Source organism: Perissodus microlepis, chromosome 15 (assembly GCF_051167445.1).
Source record: "Perissodus microlepis isolate ML-2025 ecotype Zambia chromosome 15, ASM5116744v1, whole genome shotgun sequence".
NCBI classification, from domain to species: domain Eukaryota; kingdom Metazoa; phylum Chordata; class Actinopteri; order Cichliformes; family Cichlidae; genus Perissodus; species Perissodus microlepis.
Genome location: NC_140475.1, coordinates 13317494 through 13334890, shown reverse-complemented (window position 1 = coordinate 13334890; position 17397 = coordinate 13317494). Strand labels below are relative to the sequence as shown.

Below are 17397 nucleotides of genomic sequence, written 5' to 3'. Positions count from 1 at the left end.
TTCATTTCAAAAACGTTTAAGTTTTATTAGAACAGTTAACATTCACCTTCAGTAAGTTTAATAGATTTTCCGACTACAAAAGCGCTGTGTATTTTCTCCTGCGAGTCCCTATTCTGATATATTTGATTTTGTACTACTAATTACACCGTTTGCTACACACAATTACACTTCACCTTTTCTAAACACTTAATCTTAGGACAAAACTTGATTAATTCACAGTTTTTAAATTTGTTGGTAGACAAGCTGGCATTTATTTCGTTTTTAAAAGATAATGCCCAGCGTTTAAAATTCTACAAGGAAAACGAGACAGCAATAACAACATAATGAATTCTACAGAACTACAAAAAAAATCTCCCTTGTGAACCTGGCACTCTTCCATTTTTATCTGTTCCTGTGTGAAAATGTCATCTCATCCAGGTACAGCACAGCAGCGTCCATTTCCAGAGCCTATACTCAAAATAACAGGTATCTCTTCTGAGGCAATTTCAACTTCAGGAAGAGTTATCATCTTATAACTTTGAGTTGCACTGAATATTGAGCTGTCAGCTAGGTTTTGTGCCCTCTTGGTTGTTGGCTGTAAAAAAAAACACAACAAAACTTCATACACAGAAGCTTAGTGATGAGTATATTTCTCATTGTCAGTTCATAAATGACCCTCTGAAAAAGCAAATGGTGTTACGGTATCACTATAACCATGTTTATCTGCAGGACAAGCCTTAGTGGATGTCAAAGTGAGCATCGTGAGATTTAGACTGACGCTCTAGTATGACTGAGGGCTCATATAGCAGATCATCCTCTCCAAGAGTTGAACTGTGATCCAAGTTGACAAAGTTAGGGATGTTGAAGTGAGAAAGAAAGGTGCACTCTCTGTCTGTCTTGCTCTGTTCTATTAGTCCAGTAAGCTGTTGGTGGACCCCAGCCTCCTCAATGTCTTCTTCCATCTCGTCCATCCCAGAGGAGCTGACGCCTCTGTTCCGGTTGAAGGTTCCCTGCTCGGCTCGGGCCCCGGTGTGCTTTCCAGCTCTCTTTTCTTCTACTTTTTGCTTCCCGTGACCCTTGTCTTCCTCATTGATGTAGAAATTAAAATATGAACGGGATCCTGCTAGCAACGGACGTGAGAAGGCTTTGTCGTTTTCATCCTGGTGACCATCAATGTCTACCAGACAGCTTCCCGGTCGATGACGCTTTTCAGCCGAGTCTGGGTTACTGTTAAGAAACAAAGAAAGATCCGGAGTGAGATTACAGCAGGAGAAGGCTTTAACAATATGAGGTGCTTTTTTTGTCATTTTTGTCCTGAATGTAACATTAGTTCAATAGAAAAAATAAAGGATTTTTTTGTTCTCCCTTGCTTTTTTGCTTCTGTGTCTGGAAATGGATTTTTAAAATCACCCAAGCTGAAAAAGGAACAGGGTTGAGCAGGGGTAACTACTTACTCCGCCTTGGTTTAACCACAGAGCTGTATTCAGTCTGACATTATATAAGTGACTTCTCACCAATTTCCAGTTCTGGTTATTATTTTGAAATGGAAAATGTGCCTTTGACAATACGAAGCTCAGCGCCAGTTCAAATATCTTTTGTAAAAAGCACAATATAAAATCAGTAAAGAGGCGGTTGAAAAATTGCAGGCAAAACATGAACCCTAGACTTATTCACATAATGGTTTGTATTCATTCTGTATTTTTCTTAAGGCTAACTGTTCCCATCCAAACAACACAAGAGGTCACGGATGAGTATGAAAGTGATGTGAATAATATGCTACGGTTTTTGCAGTCATCACATTGTAAAGTAGTTAAACACGTATGGATGATCCATTGTGGGCCATCCCTGCAGCAGCATTCTCAAAACTAGAGGAATCATTGTCAATGAGCGATGAATTGATGGTGACCAATCGCTTTAAGTTAATTTATGTTGGCCTTTTTTTATTTGTCACTCATCTATATATGTATTCAACATGACATAATTATATTACAATGTCTTACAACATACAGTACTGTGCAAAATGCCCAGCCATCTCTCATTTCTTTATATTTTGCTTTGAAGGAGACAGACCTTCTTGTAATTTTTCTAAAGTGCTCTTGAGCTATAGCTCTCTGGGCTTTCTGAAGGTCTTTGATTCAGAAAGCCTGGAGCGCTATAGCTCAAGAGCACTTTTTAATTTCTTTGGATATTAGCTGTTTTTCCAGTCATTTTCAGGCCAGTCCTTGTACCTGAGGATTTCTGTTTTTTTGTTCAGCTACTTAAAACTGACCTATGATTCATTCAAGCATTAGAAGGACCTAAATCAAGACATGTGCCAGTATTATGTTGACATACAGTTTAGCAAAGAATCTGTTTTAAATTGTACCTTTAGGAAAATTGTTATTAGCAGCCTGTCACAAACACACAAAATTTGTTCCCATTTCTTTAGTTACATTTTCAAAAATGCCAAAGATAAAGGCTTTTTCACCAATAAGGTAAATCCAAATTAGCTGTTAGCAGAAAACTAGGCATGTCTTGGCATGGTTTGCAGTGTGACCCTAAAACATGGAGAAGAAACTGGACAAGTGGAGGACAAAAGAAGAAGTGGGAAGCCTAAAAAAACAATTTACAGCAGATGAACACTATCTGATGGTCATAGTCTTAAAAAATAGGAAAGAAATCTGGCAAAGAACTGAGACAGGGTCTGAGTGATACATCTAACCTGATCCATTTACTATTAACTAAAGCCTCATTTGACATGATCTCTGTGGAAGGGTGGCTGTCAAGAAGCCACCCTTTCATTGGGAAACAAGGAGGAAATGCTAAAGTATTCCAAATTACACATGAACTGGGCTGAAAATAAATGGCAACAAGTCTTATGGACTGCTGGACTTCAATGTTATTAAAACAGTGTAGGATCATCTTGAGAAAGAATGGTGCAAAAGGCACCCAGCATCCAAAGAAAGGCTTTGGGATGCCCTTCAAGGAGCTCAGAGAGCTATTCCTGCAAATTACCACAAAGCTTGTTAATTCTTCACCTTAATGTGAACATACCAAAAAAAAAATGACTTTCAAGCTCATTAGAATTGTACAGACACTGTTTCTGCATTACAAACTGTATTTATTTCGCACATGTTTCAAAAATGTTTACACTATTTCCAGTTTTTCTAGAAAACTAATAAATAATGTGGGGGTAGCTCAAGACTTTTGCACAGTCTACTGTCAGAATAGCATCGCTGAAACTCATCAGCTCACTCTTAGACAGCCACCTAGATGAGAAGTGCTAAGTGCTTATTTCCTTGAGCTCTCCACGGTGCTTTAAATGTCCTTGTAGGGGGAAATGTGAAAGTGGAAATAAACATGGGCTCCAGCCTGCTATTATACCCACTCTTGATGTGGCGCTCCTGTCTTTGTGAGCAGAGTGAGAACAAAGAACATGAAAATCACGAACACAGCAAGTCCAACCCAAAAGCCGATGACGATGGAGTCTGAAAGGTCAGAGAAGGAAGAATCTTATTAGTACAATTAAAGACTACATTAATCTCTGCTCTTCTCATTTTCTGTGTGTGACTTTTATTCTCAACTGGAAGCCTCACTCTGAGGACAGAATTCTTAATTGTGTTGTAAAGAGTGAAATTTCGTTCGTCTAACATTTGATTAAAGTAACCGAATTGTTTGGCATTACAATTTGGTCTCATTAATTGGCTTGACTATTAGGCTTCCACTGGAGTATAAAACGGCACTACAGGTGCTGCATGAACTAAATCTGCTACACAATGTTGCTGAGAAACAGACAGCGTTCAGCTAAAGCAATAATGCAAGGAGTAAGGGGGACCAAAGGGTGATGAATCATTTAATTAAAAGTGCGCTGGAAGACATACACATAACACAGCCATAGACATAAACACTGCACAATTTAGAAGGAGATCAGAAACAATGGGAAACGTCTTAGTAATGTGTTTGGCTTACATCTGTGCGCTTTGAGTCCCTCGAACGACACGGGCTCTTCGTCGTCATAATATTCATACTGCCACACGTAGTCACTGCGACGTGCGCTTGTTTGGCTCCGGTTGTGGAAGTCGGACATTTCAACCTAATTTTTTTTCGTGATTTAACAGTAGAAGACAAATCAAATCAATCCAGTCAGAACGCCATATGAGTGAGACGCTATAGTATCCAAAACGTTTGCAAACAGGCAATCTCCAGGAATGTTAGATCTTTCTACTGTTGGTGAAAATAAATTCAAAGGCTGGACATTTGGGGAATCCCCCGAACAACTCCTTGAATGTTATTTCCGTTAATAACGTAATTACAAAGCGACCAAAATTTGGAAAAAGAGTAGAAAAATCCACCGCGTTACCGTTACGCAAAAACTCTATCCATCCTCGTGTGAGTCCAGTAAGCGAAGCAACAGCCTTTTGGGGGGCTTCTCAGTGCGCATCACCCTTACCCAACAGTCTCTGTACTGGTGTCTCACTTACTCCCGGAGATAAAGAGATTACACTGCAAGATGCTCGTGTCCTCGAACCCATGCCAAGGCATTTGCAATAGGTTGACTAAATGTACTGAAGACACGTACAAAACTGCCGACTGAAATTCTTCTGTGTACGTCGATCCAGTAGGATTGACCGTTTGGATAAATCAATTTATGTATTTATTTTAAACCAAAGTTGTGTATTTAGATACATACTGCAAAACTGGTGCACATTTCCCTTAGCCTAAACGTGACAAACCAGAGTCATTATATAAAGTATAATTGATGGTTTGGAGGAGAATAATAATTTACGGTGTTATGAATTGAATAAAGCACGAAGTAGATTTACAATGTAAGCCCAACGCAGCTAAATAGCCTGGTAATACTATAATGATCCATCATAACATTTTGGAATAGGACAAAATTTGTCTAATGAGACAAAAGGTAATTACATGTTAATGCTCATCTGGACTGATTCATTAGGGGTCAGTGTGTGGGCTCACAAACATGAGGAACTAAAATAAGCTATTATTACAATGTAGAATTTAATTATGCTGGCTAGATATTAATTTTATTCAGTTCCCTGATTTGTTCTTGTCTTTTCGCTCAGTAATTATACCAAAGTGCCAATTTTCAATATGCTTCACAATTATGTACTTTGGCATGCCCACATTACAGTACAGTGTTTTAAAAGTTATTCAAGAATTGAATTTTTTTTATTTTTCTCAAAAGAAAATCATTAAAGGCGTTCATTGGAAATAGTCCAATTCAAACTGTGATGCCAATTTCAAAGTTTAAAACAGGCAGAACAGATATATAGATACTGCATTGCATATATATATATATATATATATGCACCATAGGACAGTGTAATTTGATCAGCCAGTACCTTTCCACTACTTCAACATCATGTCTTAGTACTCAGAAATGGCTGTCATCTGTTTTGACCCATTATTGATAAAGTCCAAGATAAGTTTTATGAAAAATGTTGGCCAAGTTTATTAATCTCCCACCCACCGGGACTACTGATGGGATACACACTCCGACTTGCATCCTTTTTAGTTTAATGAAGGGTTGTTGAACTGCTGAAAGACTGTGAACAGAGCCACCGTGATTAATGATTCAGAACCTAATTGTACCAAAGAAAATTTCAAAATGTTAGGATGTTACTTAGTGAGTTAAAAAATGTTTATTAAAACCCCGAAACGCAACCTCATGTAAATCCTTCTTTTCATCTTTAAATAAATCAGGCAACCTTCTTCATTAGTCCCACATTACTTTAATTTATGAAGTACCTCTTAAGCAGATGCACTTCAGCCAGATTTAGCTTTCGTGCCCTCGTGGTCCACCAAAATGAATTGTTCACATTATGAAAATTACAATCACCAGAATGATCACAAATGCATATATATTAAAATCTTGGTGCCATTAGTGTTCTCAGTCTGCTTTACTGTGTTGAAAATTTTATGCCAGTGCAGGCCCAGGGTTTGAAGTATTTTCTCATTTCCAACAACCCAGCACTTTTAATTCATTTCAAAGTTAAATTCACTTCTATTTGAATAGCACTAAATAACAACAACAGTCACCTCAAACGACTTTATATTGTAGGGTTAAGACCCTATAATATTAGAGAGAAACCCCAACAATCAGAGGACACACTATGAGCATGTACTTGGCGACAGTGGGAAAGGAAAAAATCCCTTTTAATGGGAAGAAACATCTTGCAGAACCAGGCTCAGGGAGGGGCAGCCATCTGCCATGAGAGACAGTGAGGGGAAACTTAAGGGAGCAGAGCAGATAAGACAAGACACACATGGGAGAGGACCAGAGTTTAATTCATTTACTAATGATTTAATGTAATAGGGACATATAAACACGTGCAGAGTGCAAAATAAGTAAGTAAAGAAGAAACATTCAGTTTTGTTTGGTTCAAAACTGAGTGCATAGTTTGCTCATTTACAGACTGTACACTGGGTTTTAGTGTCCTGATTAGCAAAGACACACTTCACGAGTGTTGACGTGCCATTGTTTTCTCCCAGCACATACCAAGAGATCCTACAGAGTGACTGATGCCTCCAGTTACAGAGGGTGGGCCCTGAGGCTGCAGGCAAATGGTGGAGGTGTTAAGGAGTAATTTGCATTTTTATAGATTTGTTTTATACTGAATGAGGGAAATGCTCTGAACTGAAAAACTACAAAAAAGAAACAAAATCTTGATGTCTGTTTTTGGTTGTGTTGTTTCAATTATTGCTCCCACCCCTCTGATTGTCTGTTTCAGTCTAATTTTTTTTTTACCTCTTTCCTCAGTCCTTCATCTGCCTGTTTGGCTGCCCGAGTTCTTCACCACTGTGTTATTTTTTTAGACTTTACTCTTCATAACCGCAGAGTTTAATGTTTTCATGGTAACTCGAGAGTTTTAAACAGCTTTCTATTAAAACTCACCTTTGTTTTTGCTATAGCTGCTTGTCTGCCTCTATTGTGTTTGCAATTGGGTCGTCATTTGTGATGAACCTTAAACCATAACATAAATCAGTACCAAGGTTTTTAAAAGCCGTGTTCAGTGAAAAAGACACATCAAAGCTTAATGTCCACCGTTTTTTTCTTTTCGTCTCGTATTCATCTGTGGATCAATAATGCATATTTCAGACAGTTTCTCAAAGCTTGCTTTGTTCTCCTTCAGCAACAATGGAAGATATTATGCTGTGGTGTTTTCACATGGAACATTTGAAGGGCTTTGATCAAAGGAAGTGTGTCCAGTGGTTGCTTGCAGTGCAATCGTTTAAGGACCTGTCAGTTAGTTTGATAGTGTGAACACTCATTGTACCACTGTCTGTCTTTCTGTCTGTCTATCTGACTAACTGACTGACTGAGGAGTGTATGGAGCCTATACCAGCTGCCATTAGAGTGAGATGCAGGGTACACCATTATAGGTTGCCAGGATTAATAACACAGAGAGACAGACAACTATTCACCTTCACATTCAACATAAGGGCAATTTAGAATCACCAGTTAACCTAACCCCACTAAATGTAGGTCTTTGGACTGTGGGAGAAAGCCAGAGAAATTATAGCAGTCCTTGCTATAATTGCAGTGACAGTTTTACTGATGTGGTTGGATTTTTACCAAAACTATAGCCTATTAATATAATAACGGCTGGTATTCAGAGACCAATCAGATTGGTATCCTGAGGTCAGATTTGTATATTGATTGATTTAATGATGAGCTATTCAGTAATGACTACAATTAACCTGTAGTTAAAGATAGTGTTTAAAGGTAAAAGGTCTTGCTTTGAACGTTACACTTGATCTCCCCTAAAACGCCTGCAGTCCTCTGAGACATGTAAATGACCCCGGTCACTAGGTATGTGACTCATGACGGAAGATGCTGTAGGTAGGAGTGCTGTATGGTTTAAGGTTCATTATTTTAAACATAAAATATACTAGTAAAGCTAAAATATTCTAATCCATGATTAAAAATAAAATCTATTTAACCCTCTCAGGCTCAAATTAAACTTTTTGTTGCTAATGCACAACCAAGTCCTGCAGTGGTACTTCTGAGTAAAAAAAACCCTCATACAATATGTATGTGGGGTAATCAGGTTGTTAGTTTTTAACTGTTTCAAATCGGCAACGCCTGCCTTGAGAGTGTTAAAGAAATACAGTGTAAACACTAAAATGAAATGCATTTGTGTGTCCAGTGCTGTGCTGTGGATATATTTAGTTTGATGCTTTTGTTCCTCTGGACTTTTTCACAGCTACATTGCATTTACACATCATTACGTGAAATTGACAGCCAACAATGCATAATGTAAAAGTACACAGCAGACAACATCAGCAGGCAGAACAAAATTACTGCTGCATTTATCACTTCTAATCACTTCAATTTCCTTCAATTTGTCTAATAACATTCTAGTCACACTCTGCTGAAGCTTTAAAGCTACTACCACCCACTGCTCTGACTGCTTTGACTGCTCTGCAGCTGTCCATCCACAGAAATAGGAACACTGAAGACTCCTAAACAGATACTGTGAAATATTCATGGCTTTGTATCAGCATTGCCGCTACGTGCAATGCATAACACTGCTACTGTTGCTAAGATGAATTCATGCCTTTCACTCACCAGCAGTGAGTTCTTATCCAGGCTCTTCAAGATCAGGACCGGCAGTTCAGCTCTCTCTCTCTTATCTTTAGTCACAACTTTTTTTTTTATTGCATCACACTGTCTGGGTTGATTCTCAGTTTCAAGCTCTGCAAGACTTGTGGGATTGACTGAGGCTGGGGTACCAACTGGAGATATAGGGGCATGCTTGTTGCACAAACACAAACCCATTTTCAAACTCACACTTCTCATTAAGGTTGGTTAGGGACTCCAAAATCATCCTCAAAAATTCTCAGTTTCTCCTTTGTCATCCAAATTGTCTCTGATGAGGGGTATTTTTGAGTGCATCAGCTCTGGATGAGTCTTTCTAAATCGTTATTGTAAGAGTTTACCACAGCGAAGAGCAGAAAGACAAGCAGAGCACCTTCATCTTCACACTTGCCCAGCGATTTATCCTTGTTTTTAATTTTTCCATCTGTGATTGAGGGTCAGTAACTGAAATAATGATGACAGAAAAGAGAAAAAAGGGTAATACTAGCAAAACAGATAGACCATGAAAAAGGTTAAGATGATTCTAAATCTTTTAGCGCATTTAAAACACCGCAAACTGTAGATAAACAGACAATTTCATTTGCAAACACTTATTACCCCTATGTTATCCCCTATTATCCCTAGTACTTTAATAAAAAGCCACATAAGTACAGCCACACAGGAACAATCTCACTTTTTTTCCCCCTATAACATCTGAGGTTCTGATGCACAAATTTATTGCTTGTGATTGATTTTATTTTTATGTTTTTCCTCATATTTTTCTCTGAATCTTGTCTTTTTACAGTACATTTTACCCCATCAGATGGTTTCCAAGGGAACACTCTGGACTTCAATTAAGTGGGGATGTGGATCAGTTCGACCTTCTACATAGCCATTCTCAGAACATAGCCTAGAGCTCACAGAATACACATAACATTAGCATGAGAATCTTAAATGATTTTCTAGCATTAGATTATTGGTTTGCAGGTGCAGGAAGCTACGCGTGAAGCTACCAGATAGCTTTGATTAAACTGACACTGAGCACCTGATGGATAAAGGATGCATGATTTCTTTTTTTCCACAGCTTGATGATTACTGATCATTCAATATTCTTAGATGACACTGCACACAGAAATGGTCTCACTATACAAGCACAAAACAATGTACTATGCAGCATTTTGCAGGAGGTAAAGTAAAAGTTACTTTAACTTAAAGAGTGCATGGTTACAATGTAGCCATTTACATTATCAGTCGTGTTTTCCGGATATGATTTGTTTGGTAGAAAGCATTGCAAAAAAATCATAGTGTTCTGAATTTATGAATCAAATAAAAAGTACATTTTCCTCTCAGCCACTCATCCACCTCTTCATAGATTACCTCTCTAATATAATATGAACCCATAAGACTTTGTTCCTCAACAAACAGTTGAGCTGAAAGCCTAAAGATGGTATGAATGTTCTCATTCATACCATCTTTAGGTAATTGAATCAGGAGTCACATCTTCTCCCACTCTGCTTTTACAGAAAGGCATGTTATCTACCTTAAAACAGGATAAACAGAGATGACATTCTCAACACAGAATGGAGGGAGTATGTCCTGAAATCCTTTTAGCAAATCTAGTGTGGCAAGTTGGGGCACACTGCATCTTAAGAAGAAGAAGCAGAAGAAAGGTAAATGTAGCTATAACACCCTGAACTGAACTCTGATGTTGAAAACAACATCAGAGTTGTATGCAGCATGGCTTAGCATATAAAACTCCTCCTTGTAAATTCTTTATTAGTTTTCTCTGAATGGTGTATTTACTCAAGGACAGGTATGTAGCTGGAACCAACCCTACATAGCATCTATTACACAATGTATACTCTATGTGGGGGCCGATTCCTCTATTTGGCTTAAAGGATCAAAGAACTTTAAATAGTCAACAAACCATATAAGCTTGCTTTGCCCCTTTTTATTGACTCTAGAATAATAAATTACAGCTATTCTCATATCATCCAATTCTCGATCACAGTTTTGACAAAATAAATAAATAAATAAACAATTTCACTCAGTACAACAAGATTTTTTTTTGGTCAGAGCTCTGAACACATTCTTATCTCTTAAATACTTTTTCACAGTGATACACTTGTGTTGATAAATGCTAACCACAGGAGACAGAAGTTAAACTGAACTACAGTGCAGACTCATTTCTAGAGCACAACTCAAAATTGGTCAGACTGGTTGCTACAGATGCAATTTAAGGTAAGTTCAGAGTTGCACACAAGGGCAAGTTGAAGCTTGTTACCAGTGATGGATGGGGGAAAAAAATGAAGAGGCAGCGGAGGAAGAGTAAGATAAAGAAAGGTGTTTTTTGTAGAGAGTTTTTTCTACAAATGATAAACTATCCGAAAAGAAATGGCTCATTATTGCTGAAAGTATCTCATATTTTCCCACAGGGTATTATGTTTACTCTTTAAAATTATGTTATATGAAAAAAAAGAAGTGAAATTGGTCTCTTTCATGAGTTATAGTGTGAGATATATAAATCCTACAAAATATACAATACATATAAAACATAAACATTTGCTATATGTTTTATTCTGTTACAGTTACATTTTTTTCTGAACTGCTAAAACACTTTTCTTGAAACCTTCCACTACTAATACAAAACAACGTTTTCAAACGGCGTTATAAAAAAGCTCCGGCATTTCTCGCAAAATCAAACACTCGCCTTAAAACCTTGTTCAAAGGCAACAATGGCAACAGATCATAAACAGGACAGTCACAATAAAAGCACAACTGAGCAGTCATTTCAAACTATATAAAGAAAAGATGAGTAGATGAAAACAAGAATGTTCAAGGTATATAGCTGCAGGAGAAATCTTTGCTGTTTGCAGTCCAGCAAGTGCATTTTGCATTGCATTATAGAAAAAAAAAACATTAGTTAGTGGGTTTTAAATTTACTGTATATACATTAAAAAACATAGTGGAAAATAGAAATGGCAAGTTCCTTGCAGTGAAAAGCCTACAATGCACCGTAAATTGGACTGTCATTTGGCTTTATCGTGTCTTTGGGCCGGGTCAGGCCGCAGCACTTCATCAACGCTGCATACTCCCCCACACCAGCCAATGGGGACAGAACCGTCTGGTGTATCCAGCCTTGACACAGCTCCAAACCTAAGTCACCAATAGGAGATTTACTCTGGCGTAACCTTGTCATATCTCTTCCACTACCATACAAGAAAAACTCCCATATTAGGTTGAGGAAAGGGAGGTGGATGGTGCTTGGCAATAATTGCCCATAATTGTAACCATTCTGAACAGCAATGCAAGACCCAAGAAGATGCTCTGTGTTACTTGGCCTCAGAGTCACATAATAGTGGGGAACCATATGATTTGCTTATGGCAGCACAGTGTCAAATTACATGACTGAACAGGTATCCTACATCAAACATGTTCTATATGTTGAAATAGATATAATTTTGTAAGTGCTACAGAATAACGGCATTGTGCTGTAGAGTATAATATGTGCAATATTGACTTACACTGGACATACTGATGTGATTTCACTGAGCTTGACAGCCATATCTATACTTTGTCTTAATGTGCACTTACTTGCACATACTAAAAATGCAGCTCTTTGACCCTTTCTGAGTTTTTCTTCGTGTGCACCCTGTTGTGCTGGAGACAGAGCCGCTGGTGAAAGGCTGACGGTGTTGAATCCTACAAAGTCTGGACTGCCTTCAGTTACTTGTTGCTATATTTCCTGCAGTTTTATGGAGCTGTTTTGAAACAGCTTGTCAGGTATAATGGCCTTTTGCTGCTGAGTGTGGCAATCTTGCAAGTCTATAAAAATAGATGTGCAGTTACAAAAATATTCATGCAGTACAGTATCAACTCTGATGACCTTGGTTACTAAAACTAAAACTAAAACTGCATAAATTATACAGTGGTGATATAAACACAGTGACTAAAAACAATGATGCTGTACCTGTTCTCTTGTCTTGATCTATGAATTTTGGTGGACACAAAGAATCTGCTCATGTTGGGTTGTACTCTTTGTCCTGTTCCTTATAGTCATTCCATGAACAAGACCATTGTCTGTTATAGTAGCTTGAATTACATGAGAAATCATTACTCTTTGTCTTGCTCTTCATCCTCCTAGACTCCTTGAATTTCCTGTTGTACCCTGTCTATGTCATGTATTCTGCCTCTCTGATAATTTCAGTCTATTGTAGATATGAAACCAATAACTTCAACAACCTGTGTGCTCTCTGAACTGGCTTATATTCGTTGTGTCACATCATTGGGAGCAAATGTGATCAATTTTAATTTAGGACATCTGTGCTTTATGTACCTTTTGCCATTTGTGCATCACAGTGTTAAATATTTGTAATGATAACGTTTTTAGAGTTTTGCAAAAATTAGTCACTGAGATCTGTAAATTGTGTTTATGGTAATGATTCAGTCACTGAATGAGTTCAGGCCACTGAGCACTTGGTTCAGACAATGAGTTTTAGTGTTTCAGCAATTCAGAAAAATTCTGAATTCACCGTGTAACAACTTCTCAGTAGCTACATTAATCTGACAGGTTGTGTGAATGATCAGATGATAACTGTGGTTCCAGGCACAGATTAAACTGTTGATCTGTTGGTGAGGTTTTGCCAACAGAGTGAGAAATATTTCAAATTTAGTTTGAAAGCTGGATTTTGAGTTTAGAGATTAAAGCTTGCAAGGTTTGAAGAAATGTGTATTAACAGCTGGAATATTGACTTAAAAGTCACGACATGAAAGTACTCTATGGTTTCTAGAATTGAAGTTCCGACTGCGCACATTTCTTTTTTACCATTCTATTTTATTTTAAGCGTGTGTATATTATTCAAACAGTGCAAAAACAAACAAGGAATGTATTCTGAAACTATGGGGGATGCTCTGGTTTGATCCAGCATCTCTACTCAGCCTCATTTTGGACAACCGCATAGCGCAAAAGTAGATTTGAAGCTTTGTTTATGTGAAGATGTATGAGCTGAATGTATTTTTATATACTTTTAAAAAATTTCTCTTAATTCTTTCAGATAAGAAAAGGCTGAGAAAAGTATTTTTTTAATCATTTATTTGACCAGTGTCATAGTAGAGCAGCAGCCTATCTCAGCCTGATCCACTGCTGCCACTTTACAATCAGTTAATGTCTTTGCACCGTGAGAGCACCCTGAGAAAACCGATGATGCACAGCAGACCACAGCAGACATGCAGATTTGAACCCAAACCTGCTCTCTTGCTGTGAGGTGACAGTGCTACCATGTTACACCACCACATTGCTTCCCGCCGCTTTGAAGGCTTAAAGGAAGGTTTTGGCAGTCATCTGATACACACTGATATTTTCTCAGTTCCGAGAAAGTGAAAAGAAGAAACCAGGCATTCCTTGAAAGTACAGTTACCAGTGGAGTGTGACATTAGATCATGTTTTTAATCCACTGTTACAGAATGCGACACTGATTTTCACCCAAAATGCAAGAAAATGATTAAAACACAGATACACAGGAAGCGTAACCATGGGAACTATAAATACATAACCTAATTGCATGAATGACAGCTATACGCTGTGCACCTTACTGAAGTATTCACTCATAATTTGTGAATACATTTATATATAATTTACAGTGCAAATAATACAAAGATCTACTGAATGATGACTTCTTTCAAAAGTGTTGTTTGTGGTTTGCTGTTGCCATGGAGAAGAATATTTTGGAGAGAAGTCTTTGTAGAAAAGAGGGATAAATGACTTGGAGAAAAAAGAGATCATCTGACCTTTTCACTACTAAATGAGGGAGCAAAGAAAGAAAGTAAAAAAAGGAAGAAACCGTTATTGTATTATTTTTCTAATATTTTTATTCCATTTATTTATTTATTTAGGTAAAAATGATAAAAAAAAAAAAAAATCTTGAATGGCATATGGAGACATTCAGACACTGATCAATTTCTGACATATTTTTAAAATACTGCAGATCTCCCTGCTGCTGAGCTGAGCGCTACCATATTTTCTGTAAAATCAGTCTCTGTGCAGCTGTGTGAGCATTTCATCTGCCTCAATTTATCTTCAGCTCATCCTTTAATACTAAGTAACACCTAATGGCTCGAAGCAGTAAAGGATAATGGCTTTATGCTGGACTATCAATGAGTGCATGAGTGTGCTTAATATTCTGTGCTTTGTTGCGTGTGTTTGTGTGCATGGTGTGATTCTTTTTTCTGTCCTCTGGGAAAGGGAATTTCAGTTTTGCTTCATTCAAAGCTGACAACAAGGCATTTGCATTTAATCTGAGCCATGAAGAAAGGCAGATCTCTCTTTCTTATAAGGTATTATGTTGTACACTAGATGTCTGCTGGTTGTGATAGTGCGTCTAAGTGCTGTGGCTGCATGCTCAGGCAAAGACTTAGAAAAAAAGCACTCTCACTGACTGCAGCTCTGACACCCTCTTTGTGGCTATGACTGTAGATGTGGGCTCATGGAGCTGTCCACGACTGCAGCTGTGCTCATGGTTGGCGCTTTATGATTATGACTGCGACATGCTGGTTTTTAATTGGTGTAAATGTAATACATGCAGCTACTGTGTGTTCAATTGTGATTATGGCAAGGGGATGTATTGAAGCTACTGTACGCCAATAACAACTTATCTGTATCAGCACAGAGTGGACCACAGCTGCAGAATCTGAACTGTCACCACAAATCCAGCCACCTCTTCGTCATTCACAGCTGGAAGAGTGACAGCTAGGAGCCTATGTGGCGGTAATCAGCCTTTTAAAGTGAGTAATGACTACTAAATGCATCACATAACAGAATCAGTTCCTGCAGGGTTACCTGCTGTCTTAGCTTTAACTTGGAGCAGCACATAATGGAATCATTTCTCGAAACATTCCATCCTTTTCTCAAAAATCAAAACACAATATCCAGTTTTCAAATCACAGCCACAAAACTCAATCGCTTGCTGGTATTGTCATTCAGCTCATTCTCTCCTGGCATGTAACATTTTAATAAGATTAGCAGAAATACGTATGAGCAGTTTTGAGTGGCTGTGTTTAAGAAATGGCATCCATACTGTAGTTGTGTTTTAACGCCTGCCTCCAGTGGTTACCATTGTGCAGGGTGGGTGAATGAGTGTGAAAAAGACTGAGAAAAAGAGACTGAGAACAAAGTATATTGAAAGAGAAAGGTATAAAAAAGTAACAGGTCTGAAAGAAATTCTCTGTGATCTTTTGGATGGATTTTTTACTAAGATCTCACATTTCTGTTACTGCTCTTTTGTATTCTTTCTTGAGTCACTCTTTTGATGTTATTCACACTGTTTGTCAGAAACTACCATCTGTATTTTGAAGTCCTGCTGGTACAAAACTTGCACAAAATGCAAGGAGTATCTTTATGATGACAAATAAGGAAAAGAATGTGTGCACACACATATAACCCGGTTTTGCTGAGTTGTTCGCTGATTTTTTTTTTTTTACATATTGCATTAATCTGTTTGTATAGCAAGAACATAAAATGTATCCATCTAAGGTAGTTTTCTGTTATCCTGAAAGCATAGCAAAAGAGTGATGTCAAAACACAAAAGGGCCTAACAGCGCAGCGCATAGTGTCCAATTAGCTTCAGAGCTGAAAAACAGAGAGAGAGAGAGAGAGAGAGAGAGAGAGAGAGGGGAAGAGAGAAGGAGAGGGGGGTCTGTGCGGACCTTATTAGCACCAAGCTCTGACTGCAGGTTCCCTGGCGAGTTGTGTTGTGATGTCTATGAGGCTAGTAGGCAAAGAAATGTTATGCTGGTCATGCTTGGCTCACCTGTAAGCATAGACACCCTCACAGTACATGTCTCACCAAGTGATGCTTAGAAAAAGAGCAGCACCCTTTGGCAGGCATGATTGATTGAAATCAATAAGCACACTTGACGCCTGCGTGGAGTCCAGTCTGTTCTCATTCACACAACAGAGCATTGTAAGTTTTTTCAGATTCATCATCTCTTAGAGTGTTCTCATTATGATTTTAGCATCTAGCCCCACACTTCCCCCTGCTGGTGCACTGCGGGGAGGCACTCTCCAGATGAGGCAGTCTTTTCTAAAGCACTAACTCCCTATCTCTGAAACAAATTCTCACCATCCTAAGGCAATTTCATCTCATTTCCCCCCCCCACAAAAACTCAAACAGCTTACACGGTTAGACACAATTAGCAAATCTCATTTGCAAGGCTCTAATTATATTCTCTCTTACTAAAACACATTTTTCACAGCAATTTACTTGTGATACATAACGCTAAGCAGAAGTTAATCAGCTACAGCACAGATGTCATTCCTTAAGGACAGCAATTCAGAATTGTTTGCAATTGTTACTAATGATCTAATTTAACAAACACACTGCAGGCCAGTTCACAGTGCACAGCCAACAAGGGTTAGCCGAAGGTTAAGACCAACAGTGGAGGAAGACAAGAAAGATGAGGAACAACAAGAGTAGCTGACAATGATTCACAGAGCTGAATTTGTATTTTAGAGCTTTTCGCTGTAATTTGACATATGAGGCCTAAGGAGATGTCAGTGGTAGTGCACTGCACTGGTTTTAGTACAAGTGCAGAGCATCACTAAGCTGTAAAAACAAGCAAATCTATTAGATAGATAGCAAAAACTTCAGGAGTGGCCAAATCAACAGTCTGGTACATTCTTTCAAAAAATGTCTGCAGTGGCTAGTTCAGGAACACCAAAGGATCTGAAAGACCACTGCAGGGGTGACAACCCCCAAAATCTGCTGGCCCCTCCAGCACCTTCAGAATCATTAAAGCGATGGAAGGGACTTCCAGTCGATCAATCAATTAAAAGAGATTAT

At 38.3% G+C, this 17397-nt stretch overlaps 1 protein-coding gene across 1 annotated transcript; it reads right to left on the bottom strand.

Annotated features, from left to right (window-relative positions):
• On the bottom strand, positions 1-4545 carry LOC146371865 (melanocortin-2 receptor accessory protein 2A-like). The gene is made up of 4 exons (XM_084952452.1): positions 4319-4545; positions 3928-4051; positions 3347-3446; positions 1-1206 (listed from the first exon to the last, which is right to left on the bottom strand). Exons 2-4 carry the CDS (start codon positions 4043-4045, stop codon positions 717-719), a joined length of 708 nt encoding a protein of 235 aa, XP_084808578.1. The 5' UTR covers positions 4046-4051; positions 4319-4545; the 3' UTR covers positions 1-716.
• Positions 4546-17397: the final 12852 nt, after the last annotated feature.

Excerpts from the sequence above, each read along its gene's own strand:
- LOC146371865 (XM_084952452.1), bottom strand. The coding sequence starts at position 4,045 with ATGTCCGACTTCCACAACCGGAGCCAAACAAGCGCACGTCGCAGTGAC. Across the intron at positions 3,447-3,927 it reads GGGACTCAAAGCGCACAGAT|ACTCCATCGTCATCGGCTTT; the intron begins GTAAGCCAAACA and ends CTGACCTTTCAG. Across the intron at positions 1,207-3,346 it reads ACAGGAGCGCCACATCAAGA|TAACCCAGACTCGGCTGAAA; the intron begins GTGGGTATAATA and ends GTTTCTTAACAG.